The following is a 12845-nucleotide window of genomic DNA, read 5'->3' on the forward strand; positions in this document are numbered from 1 at the left end:
AACAGCAAACTTGAAGAGAAAATGTTCTAGTCAAACATATCCAACATCACAAAGCAGGGATACACAAATTTAGAAAGAGCTTAATAATACATGATATATAAGCAAAGACCAACAAAAAGAACTGTATCAATAATTATGATCTTATTGTGGACTTAACAATGGTATCAAAAAAATTTCCTCAATGGTTAACTCACTCAATTATAAACCTAAACTTTTTGTATCTCAGTCTACACAAGTTGTGTTCTATTTACACATACATCATCATGTGTAATGTAGATTTTGTAATTGTAACTTGATAGACATTTTAAAAATACAAGACACAAATTCTTCCATTATTTTTTTTTATTTGATGCAGTCTCTACAGTTTATTTCGCTGCCATCCTGCGATCTCTCTCTTCAGCAATACTCAATTTGACACCTTTACCACGTGGAAGTGATACATATGGTTTGTTTCCTTTTCCGATGATAAAAACGTAGCTTAATCTGAAAATATATAACACGTATGAATAAACTGGAAAACATCAATAACAAATTCCAATACTTTTTTACACAGCATACAGTAGTTGTTAACTTCTATATATGTCATTTGATCTCTGGTGGAGTGTTGTCTCGTAAGCAATCTTACCAAATCTTATTTTGTTTACATTGTAAATACAGGTTGGTTCTGATTTTGCATCAATCACTTTAAAAGAACATATATTGCAGCAACAAAAAATAATAAGAATTGTTCCCCATATGGTCTTCTTCCTCAGTAACTGCCACATAGTAGCTATGAGAAAGTGATGGAATATATGGGGTCCAGACCTGTACAGAGCAGTCCAGGTCTGGGTTTATATCAAATGTTGTGGAACGGGAATATGCATCAAGTCCTTGTGAGACATTCAGCTCCCATACGCCACTAAGACAGAGCCTTGCATGGTTTGACAGAAATCAAAATGCCAGGATATCAACATTGGGAAATACAAATAATTCACCAAGTATAATAATAGTAACATTGTATTTGTTAATTTCTAGAATTTTACGATCTCGTGCATAAATTATATTTCACATAAAAATTATTAACACAGACCTGATTTTGATTGTTTAAAAAAAAAAAAACGGAATTCAAAGCCGAAAATCGGAAGGAGCCGAGCCAAAAGCAGAATTCCGCTATAAAGCGGAAGAAAATCAGGTCTGTAATAACATTAGAACTCTAGTTGCAGACACACTGATATTGATGTGTTCCATTACCATTACCACTTTAAATTCTTAGTTTTTGTATACGTGAAAATATTCAATTGAAATAGTTTTTATGATATCACACTCTTTTTGTTTACTGTGGATTCATTATAATTCATTGGGATACCAATTTTTGTGGATACAGGTAAACCACGAAATTAAATGTTCAACGAATTACAAATTTTTTATAGGCTTGTATACAGACCTCAGCAAAACCACGAAATTAAATATCCACGAAAATACAAATACAAGTTTTGCGTTATCCACTATAATTGGTACCCACGAAAATAAATGAATTCACAGTACCCTCAAACTTGACAAACATGATGTGTATTCTTTGCAGTGATACAAGATACAAAAGAAACAAGGCCTAAATTAATATAGTGTGTTTCCCCAATCCCGATCCTGCCAAGCCAGGTGTGGGTAGGTAGGTAGGGAAATAATATTATTTTTCCAAAAAGCTTGAACATTATCGGACGATCTGGCAAGCCTGAAAATCCAAAATGATTAAAATAATATTTGACTTAGTTTTGACAAAAAATTTTACGAGTAGCACCATTTTTGCAAGGTCGGTCGGGATTGGGGAAACAAACAATATTTTATTTTAGGCCCAATTAAATCCTTTAAACTTTTGTCGATATTGATTTTATTGGTTTACTTTATATAATTTCTTTTTATTTAAATACCATTAATTTACACATTTAACATATGAATATTTAAATAACGTTACTTCATTTGTATTGTCAAAACAGTTATCTTACCTGGTAGCAAAACTATGTCCTAAAGAATCTTTAATGTGAACTATGTCGAATGATCCTGGATGTCTTTCTCTGTGTTGAATAACTCCAACTCTTCCCAAATTATGGCCTCCAGTTATCATACACAGATTTCCTGTAAAGAAAAATTCATTGCTGAATGTTTCAAGAGTAATTAGCCTGCTGGTAATTCAAGAAGCTATAAAATAAACTACTGTACAGTACACTGTTTCAATATTTTGAAAATAGCTATTACTTTTATTTTGCAAGTAAATAAAAAGTGACAATGGCTGTATAACAAGAGTGCACACGCTGAAATGTCTCGCCTTCTTTACTAATCACTGATATTATGTTGATAGTCCTTAATATAAAGCTTTATTACAACTGTCACATAAACTTAACATTAACCAAGAAAACTAAACATTGACCAATGAACCATGAAAATGAGGCCAAGGTCAGATGAACCATGCCAGGCAGGCATGTACAGCTAACAATTCTTCCATACAACAAATATAGTTGACCTATTGCTTATAGTTTAAGAAAAACAGACCAAAACACAAAAACTTAACACTGAGCAATGAACTGTGAAAATGAGGTCAAGGTCATATAAAACCTGCGCGTCTGACATATAGATCATAAAATATTTCCATACACCAAATATAGTTGATCTATTGCATATAGTATTAGAAAAAAAGACCAAAACTCAAAATCTTAACTTTGACCACTGAACCATGAAAATGAGGTCAAGGTCAAATGACACCTGCCAGCTAGACATGTACACCTTACAGTCCTTCCATATACCGAATATACTTGACCTATTGCTTATAGTATCTGAGATATGGACTTGACCACCAAAACTAAACCTTGTTCACTGATCCATGAAAAGAGGTCGAGGTCAAGTGAAAACTGTCTTGACGGGCATGAGGACCTTGCAAGGTACGCACATACCAAATACAGTTATCCTACAACTTATAATAAGAGAATATTTAACATTACGAAAAATCTGAACTTTTTTTCAAGTAGTCACTGAACCATGAAAATGAGGTCAAGGACATTGGACATGTGACCGACGGAAACTTCGTAACATGAGGCATCCATATACAAAGTATGAAGCATCCAGGTTTTCCACCTTATAAAATATAAAGCTTTTAAGAAGTTAACTAACGCCACCGCCGCCGGATCACTATCCCTATGTCGAGCTTTCAGCGACAAAAGTCGCAGGCTCGACAAAAATGAAATAAACCGTAGCAGATATTTACTAAAAAGAGTTAGATACAATACCCTAAAAGACCAAGAATACTTTCTGAATAGACAATATTCATACAATGCAAGTTTTAATTTGATAGATGAAATTATTGTTCCCCATATGGTCTTCTTCCTCAGTAACTGCCACATAGTAGCTATGAGAAAGTGATGGAATATATGGGATTCAGGCAAAGGCCTGAGTTTATATCCAATGTTGTGGAACGGGAATATGCATCAAGTCCTTGTGAGACATTTAGCTCCCATATGCCACAAAGACAGAGCCAAGCATATGATGACACAAGCCAGAAACGCAAGGATGTCAACATTGGGGTAATGCAAGGATGTCAACATTGGGGTAATTCTTTAAAAGCACTGAAGGTTCAAACTTGCAAGACTCCCTATTTTTTTTTATACTTTTAACAAGTCTGATGATTCATGGCATCATTGCACTAAATAAATAAGGTTACCACATATCATATTGTCTGCTTATTTGGTGTCTCTATTAACTGCAGTACAACTTAGTTTAAGAAAATTTACCAGCTTTTCCAATCATTCTCAATCATACAATATAAAATAAACCACACAACTCACACCAAAATTGAGGCAATAACAAAATCATTTCTGTTTGCTTAACCAATATAAAGCACAGTACTATGACTAGCAGGGAAAATATTTGCAAATGAGGACAGAGATACAAGAAATATTAAATGTATTCTTTTCTGGAAATCTTATTTTTCATCCCACAAAATGCAAATAAACGTCTCATCTGTCAGGTAATGTGATTTTAAGCATCTCTGAGGTGGCGCAAAGATTCAATAATTATGCAATAAATTGTTTTGAACATTATGTACCAATATGGGCAAATATTTGAAAATGTACATTTAGTTGTTTGTTCCCCATATGGTCTTCTTCCTCAGTAACTGCCACATAGTAGCTATGAGAAAGTGATGGAATATATGGGGTTCAGGCCAAGACCTGAGTTAATATTCAATGTTGTGGAACGGGAATATGCATCAAGTCTTTGTGAGACATTCAGCTCCCATACGCCACAAAGACAGAGCCTAGCATATTCTGACACAAGCCAGAAATGCCAGGATGTCAACATTGGGGTAAATCTAAAGAAATAAAGGTACAAACTTAATGTTTACAAATCTGCTTGCCTGATTTGTTTATCTAATGTCTGCTGCATTTCATCTTATATCTATCATAGTTTAACATCCCCTCCTAAGGATTTCTGTTAATATTAAAGAATAATCCACACAATCCAACCCAAACTTGAAGCACAAAAGCCAATCAAAATAAAACTTATCTTTCCTCTAACCCTACCTACCATAATTTTTCATCAGAGTCTATCCAAATGTTTTTTGGGGGTCATTTTTGAACCTCTTTACACCAGTCAAAAACATTTAATGAAGTTTATTTGCTCACCTACTTTATCAAATTTTGTTCAAATAAATTTATTTCTGTTTGCTCTTCTAAAAGCCCTATAAAAATGTAAGGGTAAGCAAACAACCAAATGTTCTGTTGTGAAACTTCTTTAATGTATTTCATGAACACTTTCCAACATTGTAGACTAGACTGTTATTCATTAAACTCTTATTCAATTTGCTGAACTTGTATTGGTGAACATTTTATCATTTTAAATATTTTAGGCAAGAAATGTTACTAATTACAGGGTAGGAAACTCACTGGAAATGTCTACCACAAACCACAGGGCTAGCTGCATAAAAAAATTACCTGTCCTGATCAAAATTTACCAGCCCTGAAAATTAGACTGATCATACAATTTATTTTTTTCTGTTGAGTCAACAGCAGTTCGGTTTTTTGGCGACGAAAGGCCTAAGTCCTGTCGTAAAGACATGAGTTTACCAAAACAAATTTGTACTTTCAATTTCCTCTAATATTTATTTTTTATTTAATAAACGCAATCGCGATTGGATGATTCGATACCAACTAGCCAATGAGTGCCGGTCTTACAAACAACAGGTATCACCATGTTCCCTGCAGAAATCGCATGGAAACATGTGGTAGTAAAAGGTTAATTGGCAGTCACGATTCTTACGTGCTGTTATGAATGGGGTAATACTGAGAACTCATTCCAAAAATAGAAAAAGGTAATCCCAACCACCTGCAAAAAATAGACCTGCCACCAGACTGTTGAAATTTTAAATTTTGACCGCCTAATCGTAAAATAGGCCATCTCGGGCAGGCTATAATTTCCAACTCTGATAATTAGTCAGGTTCTACGACTTTCAACATCTCAAAAATGATGCAGAGATACTATAATTTTGCAATACGTTGTTTTGAACATGATGTACCATTAGGTGCAAATATTTTGATAATATATATTTAGTTGTTTGTTCCCCATATGGTCTTCTTCCTCAGTAACTGCCACATAGTAGCTATGAGAAAGTGATGGAATATATGGGGTTCAGGCCAAGACCGGAGTTAATATTCAATGTTGTGGAACGGGAATATGCATCAAGTCCTTGTGAGACATTCAGCTCCCATACGCCACAAAGACAGAACCTAGCATATTCTGACATAAGCCAGAAACACCAGGATGTCAACATTGTGAAAAATCTAAAGAACTGAAAGTAAAAACATGTAAGTTCCTTAATTTTATACACTTTAAGCAAGTCTGATGCTGCATGGTTTTACTGCAACTATTAAATAAGGTTTACATATATGCTTGCCTGTATTGTTTAAGACTGTAGTCCAACTTAATTTTAGAAAATTAAACATCCTCTCCAAACATTCTAAATGAATCTACATGTACAAGTAAGAACCTTACAACTGAATCCAACCTTGAATCAATAAAGACTTGAACAGAAATTCTTGCATTTCTGCTTACCATATCTACCCTAATACAAGCACTATCACAGTTGGGAAGGTTCCACCCGTTTATACAAGTCAATAACTTTGTAACATTATTAGCCTACCTACCTACCCTTATTTTTTTCATGATGCAAGAGGAAACATTGTTATTAAATTTTTGATTGACTTAGATCAAAATCATTTTGGTTTCCTCTACCAAAAGTCATGTAGAAATGAAAGGGTAGCAAACATGATACGAATGTAAAGAATTAAGGAATCATGACCAGAATGTTTTCTTTTTTTGCACGCGTGACATAATTCAAAATTTAAATTTTCAGATGGAGGACCAATTCATATACATGTCGACTAATAGAGGTAACAATTCCAAAGGACGACAGTAACAATCAATATTTGATGTAATGATTTCAATCAATTTTTTATTCCGCCTCACAAGGTGTGAAGGAACAACACTCACTCATCAAGTTGTGTGACTAATCATCTCTGAAAGGATGCTTAAATACAATGATTATGTGGAAGACTGTTTTGATGTATGATATGTGCAAATATTTTGACAATGTATATTTAGTTGTTTGTTCCCCATATGGTCTTCTTCCTCAGTAATTGCCACATAGTAGCTATGAGAAAGTGATGGAATATATGGGGTCCAGTCCTGTACAGAGCAGTCCAGGCCTGGGTTGATATCCAATGCTGTGGAACGGGAATATGCATCAAGTCCTCGTGAGACATTCAGCTCCCATACGCCACAAAGACAGAGCCAAGCATATGCTGACAAAAGCCAGATATACCTGGTTGTCAACATTGGGAATTTTCTTTCCTCAATTTATCAGCATTTTTTTTCTTCTGAAAAGTTTTATAAGAGTGTGATCATATACCTGAATCAAACTTGATGAAATCTTTAATCTTTCCAGTTGCAATGTCTACCATTATTGTGTCGTTGACTTTGACCAATGGATCTGGATAACGAATTGTACGTCCATCATGTGTGACAACATAGCAAACTCCCTTCAAAGCTACTCCAACTTTCTTTACACGGCACAGTTTGTACTGAAACATCATACAAGATTTGTTATAAAATGATTAATGTGGCAAATATTTCATGCATTTTAAAAATACTCAAAACCTAAAATATTGCATCAATGGATGTCCAGTGAAAAGCTAAAAATATGTTTAGAAGTTGAATGCTCTCTTTCAGTTTTATTCGGGAATAAAGATTTAACTGTCAGATTAACCTTTTTTGTGCATCATTTTCGAAATGTGCGCATTATCAGTGCTTGTCCATCCCATAAAATTACAATACAGGCCAAATCCCATACCTTGTAAAAATAATTATTATTTTGATAAGTATTTTACCATAATTGCAATCAATTTCTTACTTGTAAATCTGATTTCTAAATGATTTTTTTTTTTATATCGAGTCTATCTTCATTCAATTAATTGTTATAAAATGTTCTAGGTACTGGCCAAGAAATTACCTTTGCTTCTTCAGACTTGATGCGGTGGACAGCAAATCTACCTTTTACATCATACAGAAGACGGAAGTTTTCCTGTGTTTTATCAATGGTAACAACATCTGTAAAAAAAAATAATTCAATAATAAAATTACAATCTCAATTTAGAGGTCACAACTGCCTCCTGTTTTAGTTTCATTTATTACTGGTTTGTTCAAGCCTTTGGTAATGCTTATGCAGACACAAGTCAGTAAGCGACCGTAGACTGGTATTGATTTTGGCCTCATTTTGACCGAACAAGACAAAATCATTCTTTTCTAGCTTCGATAGGGCCTATTGTTCGTGAACAGCCAGTCCTGTTGCCAATGTTATTACAAACCCAGTGACAAGTCGAATTTGGTAGGTCACGTTCCGGGAAAGAGGACGGGATTGTAGTTATGACAATTAAAAAATATTTGTTGTCATCTGTGAAACAAATATTCCGCAAGTCAACCAACTTGCGATGGATGGCGTTCGTAAAATTTACGAAGGGATGGTTTCAACTTCACAACTTGGAACTCTTGGTTAAATAGCTTCCTTGTGAGCAGCAACCATCTACAAATAAAATCATGATAGGAAATACATGCCCTGGAATATCGTATCAACTAGGAGATTGAGACATTTATGCAAGACATAAAAATTTAAACAGCTAGGAAAAGGAAAGTGACCTACAATACAAGACTGCCATTCTTTATCATACTCATATGTAAGGAATCAATAAAACAAGTGGTCCTATTGGTGGTTTTGGTTTAATCAAAGATATATAACAAAAGAATTCAAAATTGGAATGATGACATCTAACCACAGGATCTTGTTTTGATTCAATTTCTGTTTGTTCCAGCCTTTGGTATTGCTTATGCAGACACAAGTCAGTAAGCGACCGTAGACTGGTATTGATTTTGGCCTCATTTTGACTGAACAAGACAAAAAGATCTATTTCAGCTTCGATAGGGCCTAGCGTTATCAATTGTTTAAGAAAGAAAATTCAATTATAACAGCCAATTATAATCAATTCAAAATGTTCCAAGATAAAATTGAGAACGGAAATGGGGAATATGTCAAAAAGACAACCCACTGACCAAAGGCAGATAACAGCCGATAGGCCACTAGTAGGTCTTCAACATAGCGAGACACTATTTTGTTCTTATCAATAATTTTAATAAAACTTTCCTGTCTGCCCTTAATATTTTTCACATGATAGGCGAAACCAACATTCATTTTTCAATGGCTTAGATGGCTTGTAGGGTTTCGCAACGCATACAAGAAAACTTAAAACTGTTGCAACTTTGCAAATAAACTAATATGCCACAAATATAAATTTTGGATTGCCTAACAGTGAAAAGTCATTATAAATTGAAAAATGTTTATCTGATGGTGAAATGGCAATTTTCTAAAAAAATATTTGTTTTCCCTATCCTTGACTTTCCCAATTTTTAATTGGACAGATTTCAGAAACATGCAAGCTTGTATACATCTAACTTGCTTAGAAAAAAAATGTTTATTTGTCAAAGATAGGAACAAACAGTACAAATAATTGTGTGTTAAAGTTAATGAAAGTAAATGAAAGTAAAAGAACATAACATGTGAAAGTACTTTAAAACATGTAAAAAGGTTTCATAAATTTCCTGTTTGTTCAAGCCTTTGGTATTGCTTATGCAGACACAAGTCAGTAAGCGACCGTAGACTGGTATTGATTTTGGCCTCATTTTGACTGAACAAGACAAACAGATCTATTTCAGCTTCGATAGGGCCTATATAGCTAGTGTTTGTTAACAGCTGTTCACCAATGCAAATTTGTTAATTTCATGAAGTAAATATATGAAGGTAAATCCAGAAAAGTGCTTTATATGCAAGAAATTTATCCATGTTATTTCCATTTTGTTGCTGTTGTCAGATTTAAATCAATTTTCATTCCTCTTCAATATGGTGCTGGCCTCAAATAGAACTGAATCAGGAAATGTTGCCACTTTCAAGAATATGTGCACCATGCCAGACAATTAATACTATCATTTTATCACTGTTAATAAACACCAGATTTAAAGTATTGAATTGAGATATAACCTAAATTGAGATATAACCTTAATTAAATGTGAATATGTGCCCTAATTTGTTTGACTAAATGACTTTGGTCAAATTTAACAATTTACCCATGAATCCTGCTGGAAATGTCATATCTGTTCTGACTTTGCCGTCAACTTTGATCAATCTCTGGTGTACGATCTTCTTTACTTCATCGTATGTCAAAGCATACTTTAGTCTGTTTCTAAGAAATACAATCAAGGGCAGTGACTCCCTTAGTTTGTGAGGACCTGTGCTCGGTCGTGGAGCCTATATAATGATAAAAAGAACACACAAATATTGAGACAATTTTTCTTTTTTATTTCAGTAGCAGTTTTTACCCCTTTAAAAAGACTTTCACTTGTCATAGGCATTTGGACATCAGGTAATCAGTCTTTTTTTTTTTAAGCTTATAGAACAACTTTCACTTTTCCACAGTTTATCAAGGTTAGATTGGATTCTGTTGCTAACATTCCATTTTTTTTTAATTTAACTTTTGTAAACAAGTAAACAAAGAGCAACTGAAACACGTTAAGCACATTGAATTTGGAATCCACGCTGAACTCTTATCCATCAATGATCTAATTGTAAAAGCTGAACATTGTTTACTTTAACTTATTAATGGTACTTTCTGATATCTTTCCCTAAAGAATCATAATTAAAATTGCCATCAGCTGAAGCTGCTCCAGAAGATCTGAAAAGTGTCTGGTTAATAAAGGCCATTGAAAAATGAATGTTGGTTTCCCCTAACATGTGAAAATTATCAAGGCCCGACAGGCAGGAAAAACTTTTTATTTTATTTTATTTTTTTGTGAAAAATCAGTTTCGTTTTTCAGAGAATGTTGTTGTTAACCTGTAATTAATGTTTGTTTCACATTCTAAAAATTGCAGGGTTCGACACTAACGCTAGTCCACTAGCCTGAGGCTAGTAAAAATTAGGGAGGGCTAGTCAAGTTTTCATCACAGTAGTCCGACGGGCTAGTCAAAATTTTGTTTTTGTTTAAAACTAGGAATTTCACAAAATTTTAATTGTCAACAAATCCCAGATTTTTTGCTGACCTTTGCTGTCTTTATTGTACAGTTTATTCACGTATATTTTGATTGTCAGACATTTTTTAACATGAAAGGTACCTTTTGAGGAGGGGAAAGAAACGGAAACGATGATGGTACTTAATACATTGAAAACCATGTGTGTTACAAACGCCGTGAGGATTCTAATCAGAAACCTGGATCTCAAAAGTGCTTTCATAATATCAAAATAATAACATGAATACGAAATTTACATATATTACTACCGATACCATCACTGTTTGGAAAAAATGTACAACTTATTGGGAGGAATTTTAAGCCATTTTTTTTAGTAATTGGGAATTTTCTCTTGGGGGAAAAAGCTGTATTTCGAATATACAAATGTAATTTGAGGCAAACAATATCACTGAATTATTGTCATAAAAACAAAATTATAGGTCTCTGCAAGGATTTGTATACTATACAATTCCTTTGTCTCTGGTAAAAATATACAGATTTTTAGGAATAAAATCTTGTCCTGTAAAAAAAAAATAAACTGAAATAACAAGGGAAAAGAAGGAGTCCATGAAGAATTATGACAAAAAAAAAGCAAGGGCAAACCTTTCCTCTTTTGTGGGTGTATTTTTAAATCCCTAACTTACCCATCTTCATTAAAGACACTAGTAATAATGATAAGTAAAATGAGGATGATGATGAAGTAATGATCTAAAGGGGTCTTCAAAATAAGTCGAACACATTCTTAATATATATGATTATGATTAAAATATGTGATTTTTTTTTTTTTTGGTATTTTTTATTAGCAAACCAGTGAAATTTCATGAAACAAAACATGTTCAAAACCCTCTGGAAATGCTCCAGAACACAGGATTTAGCTTCATTTGTATCAAAATTTTCTGGGGGGGCATGCCCCCAGACCCTCCTAGATAGGGTCGTGCCGAAAGCACTTGGAGGGCTAGTAGAATAACAATTTCACTAGCCCTGCAGGCTAGTACATACATTTAGTTAGTGTCAAACCCTGAATTGTGGTATAATTGATGTGAAACTGAAGGAATGAGAATTGAGCAATGTTGAAACACTTTTAAGAGATTATCAGACACTTCTAAAAAGCACCATTGATATAAATTGTCAATAGACTAGTCTTTTTTATTTCATCTGCAAAAAAAAAAGGAAAATAAGAATTGACACGGAGGTTAAAAACGAACAAGCCCGGCAGGGTTAGGGGAAACCAACAATCATTTTTACATGGCCTAAAAAGGCTTGTTAATTTTATGTATTCAGGTTTAGATTATTCATGTTCAAGTCTAGAATTGTTATCAAGTAGGTTACCATAGTAGATATTATTGCTAACATGATAAAGGAGGGAGACTACATGTACAATGTACTGTTACAATTTTACTTACGAACACTCCACTCATTTTGTCTAGCATCCATGATTTTGGTGCAGTTAGACGTTTAAGACACTTTCTACGCCCTCGATAACCCTGAAAAAGAAAATACAATACTTCACAAGGTTATAATTGCAATGCCACTAAAGATTAACATTTCTTAAAACTTATACATGTAATTGGATAATTTTATATTCAACCAGAGTTGTAAAGATCTAACCTAAACTGACTGAACAGTGGTCTTATTTGAGGTCATATTTCCGGATTAACATAATGGATGTTAGGACTGCAGTAGACAAGAACTGTCAAGTACCTGGTAAGGCTGATTGGTTATTAACTGCTATAACGTACTAAATTCTCGTGTCATGGCTATTCTTACACATCATAATTCACGAATAAGAGTTTCAAATGTTTGAATGAATTCTTGAACTAGACGATTTTATTTTTCTTAACTTTTCTCAATAGTTCGACAATGTAATCGATACGATTTGACGAATGTCAAGTCCCATCAATATATTTATAATTTTTAGGTATGGATCATTTACCCGAAATTTTCCTGTAATGTAAGACTCATATTGAAATAATTGAGTTACACGTTTGATCTAGCATATGTTAACTTAATGTTTATGTTGTTATTTTGTAAATGTGTAGTCGGATCAGTTAGGATACAATGGATTTATATCACGCTTTCGATAATCTTGAACCCACCATGTTGGTTACCTTACAAAAAAGGAAGTTCCCAGAATGCAATGGAAAATGAAATGGACGTCCCAATAATCTGTTGTTATATCCTTTTCAATTGGTCAAAGGCTGAATCTAGAGCCAATGAG

General features: G+C 33.7%; 1 protein-coding gene, 1 long non-coding RNA gene and 8 other non-coding genes across 11 annotated transcripts in view; 1 reads left to right on the forward strand and 9 right to left on the reverse strand.

Moving 5' to 3' along the window:
* Positions 1-324: 324 nt before the first annotated feature.
* Positions 325-12845, reverse strand: part of LOC127724604 (40S ribosomal protein S4-like) — a 399059-nt gene continuing 386538 nt past the window's right edge. Inside the window, exons 1-7 of one of the 2 annotated variants that reach the window (XM_052231623.1) lie at positions 12724-12796; positions 12031-12111; positions 9691-9871; positions 7529-7626; positions 6929-7100; positions 1980-2109; positions 325-483 (exon numbers count right to left, since the gene is read on the reverse strand). In XM_052231623.1, the coding sequence (XP_052087583.1) occupies positions 366-483; positions 1980-2109; positions 6929-7100; positions 7529-7626; positions 9691-9871; positions 12031-12111; positions 12724-12726 (783 nt within the window). In that variant the 5' untranslated portion in view covers positions 12727-12796 and the 3' untranslated portion in view covers positions 325-365. Of the gene's footprint in view, positions 484-1979; positions 2110-6928; positions 7101-7528; positions 7627-9690; positions 9872-12030; positions 12112-12723; positions 12797-12845 lie in introns of those variants that run through there. The other variant, XM_052231624.1, reaches the window with a different exon arrangement.
* Positions 668-7008, forward strand: LOC127724625 (uncharacterized). The gene is made up of 2 exons (XR_007992613.1): positions 668-822; positions 6724-7008. It is a non-coding gene; the product is annotated as an uncharacterized LOC127724625 (long non-coding RNA).
* LOC127724975 (small nucleolar RNA SNORA73 family) lies at positions 723-956 on the reverse strand. Its single transcript, XR_007992770.1, has one exon. It is a non-coding gene; the product is annotated as a small nucleolar RNA SNORA73 family (small nucleolar RNA).
* On the reverse strand, positions 3327-3547 carry LOC127724973 (small nucleolar RNA SNORA73 family). Its single transcript, XR_007992768.1, has one exon. It is a non-coding gene; the product is annotated as a small nucleolar RNA SNORA73 family (small nucleolar RNA).
* Positions 4106-4326, reverse strand: LOC127724974 (small nucleolar RNA SNORA73 family). The gene has a single exon (XR_007992769.1). It is a non-coding gene; the product is annotated as a small nucleolar RNA SNORA73 family (small nucleolar RNA).
* Positions 5574-5794, reverse strand: LOC127724976 (small nucleolar RNA SNORA73 family). The gene has a single exon (XR_007992771.1). It is a non-coding gene; the product is annotated as a small nucleolar RNA SNORA73 family (small nucleolar RNA).
* On the reverse strand, positions 6624-6858 carry LOC127724969 (small nucleolar RNA SNORA73 family). The gene has a single exon (XR_007992764.1). It is a non-coding gene; the product is annotated as a small nucleolar RNA SNORA73 family (small nucleolar RNA).
* LOC127724972 (small nucleolar RNA SNORA16B/SNORA16A family) lies at positions 7713-7842 on the reverse strand. The gene has a single exon (XR_007992767.1). It is a non-coding gene; the product is annotated as a small nucleolar RNA SNORA16B/SNORA16A family (small nucleolar RNA).
* Positions 8374-8502, reverse strand: LOC127724970 (small nucleolar RNA SNORA16B/SNORA16A family). Its single transcript, XR_007992765.1, has one exon. It is a non-coding gene; the product is annotated as a small nucleolar RNA SNORA16B/SNORA16A family (small nucleolar RNA).
* LOC127724971 (small nucleolar RNA SNORA16B/SNORA16A family) lies at positions 9171-9299 on the reverse strand. Its single transcript, XR_007992766.1, has one exon. It is a non-coding gene; the product is annotated as a small nucleolar RNA SNORA16B/SNORA16A family (small nucleolar RNA).

The sequence above is a fragment of the Mytilus californianus genome, unplaced genomic scaffold (genome assembly GCF_021869535.1).
Source record: "Mytilus californianus isolate M0D057914Y unplaced genomic scaffold, xbMytCali1.0.p SCAF_14, whole genome shotgun sequence".
Taxonomy (NCBI): Eukaryota; Metazoa; Mollusca; class Bivalvia; order Mytilida; family Mytilidae; genus Mytilus; species Mytilus californianus.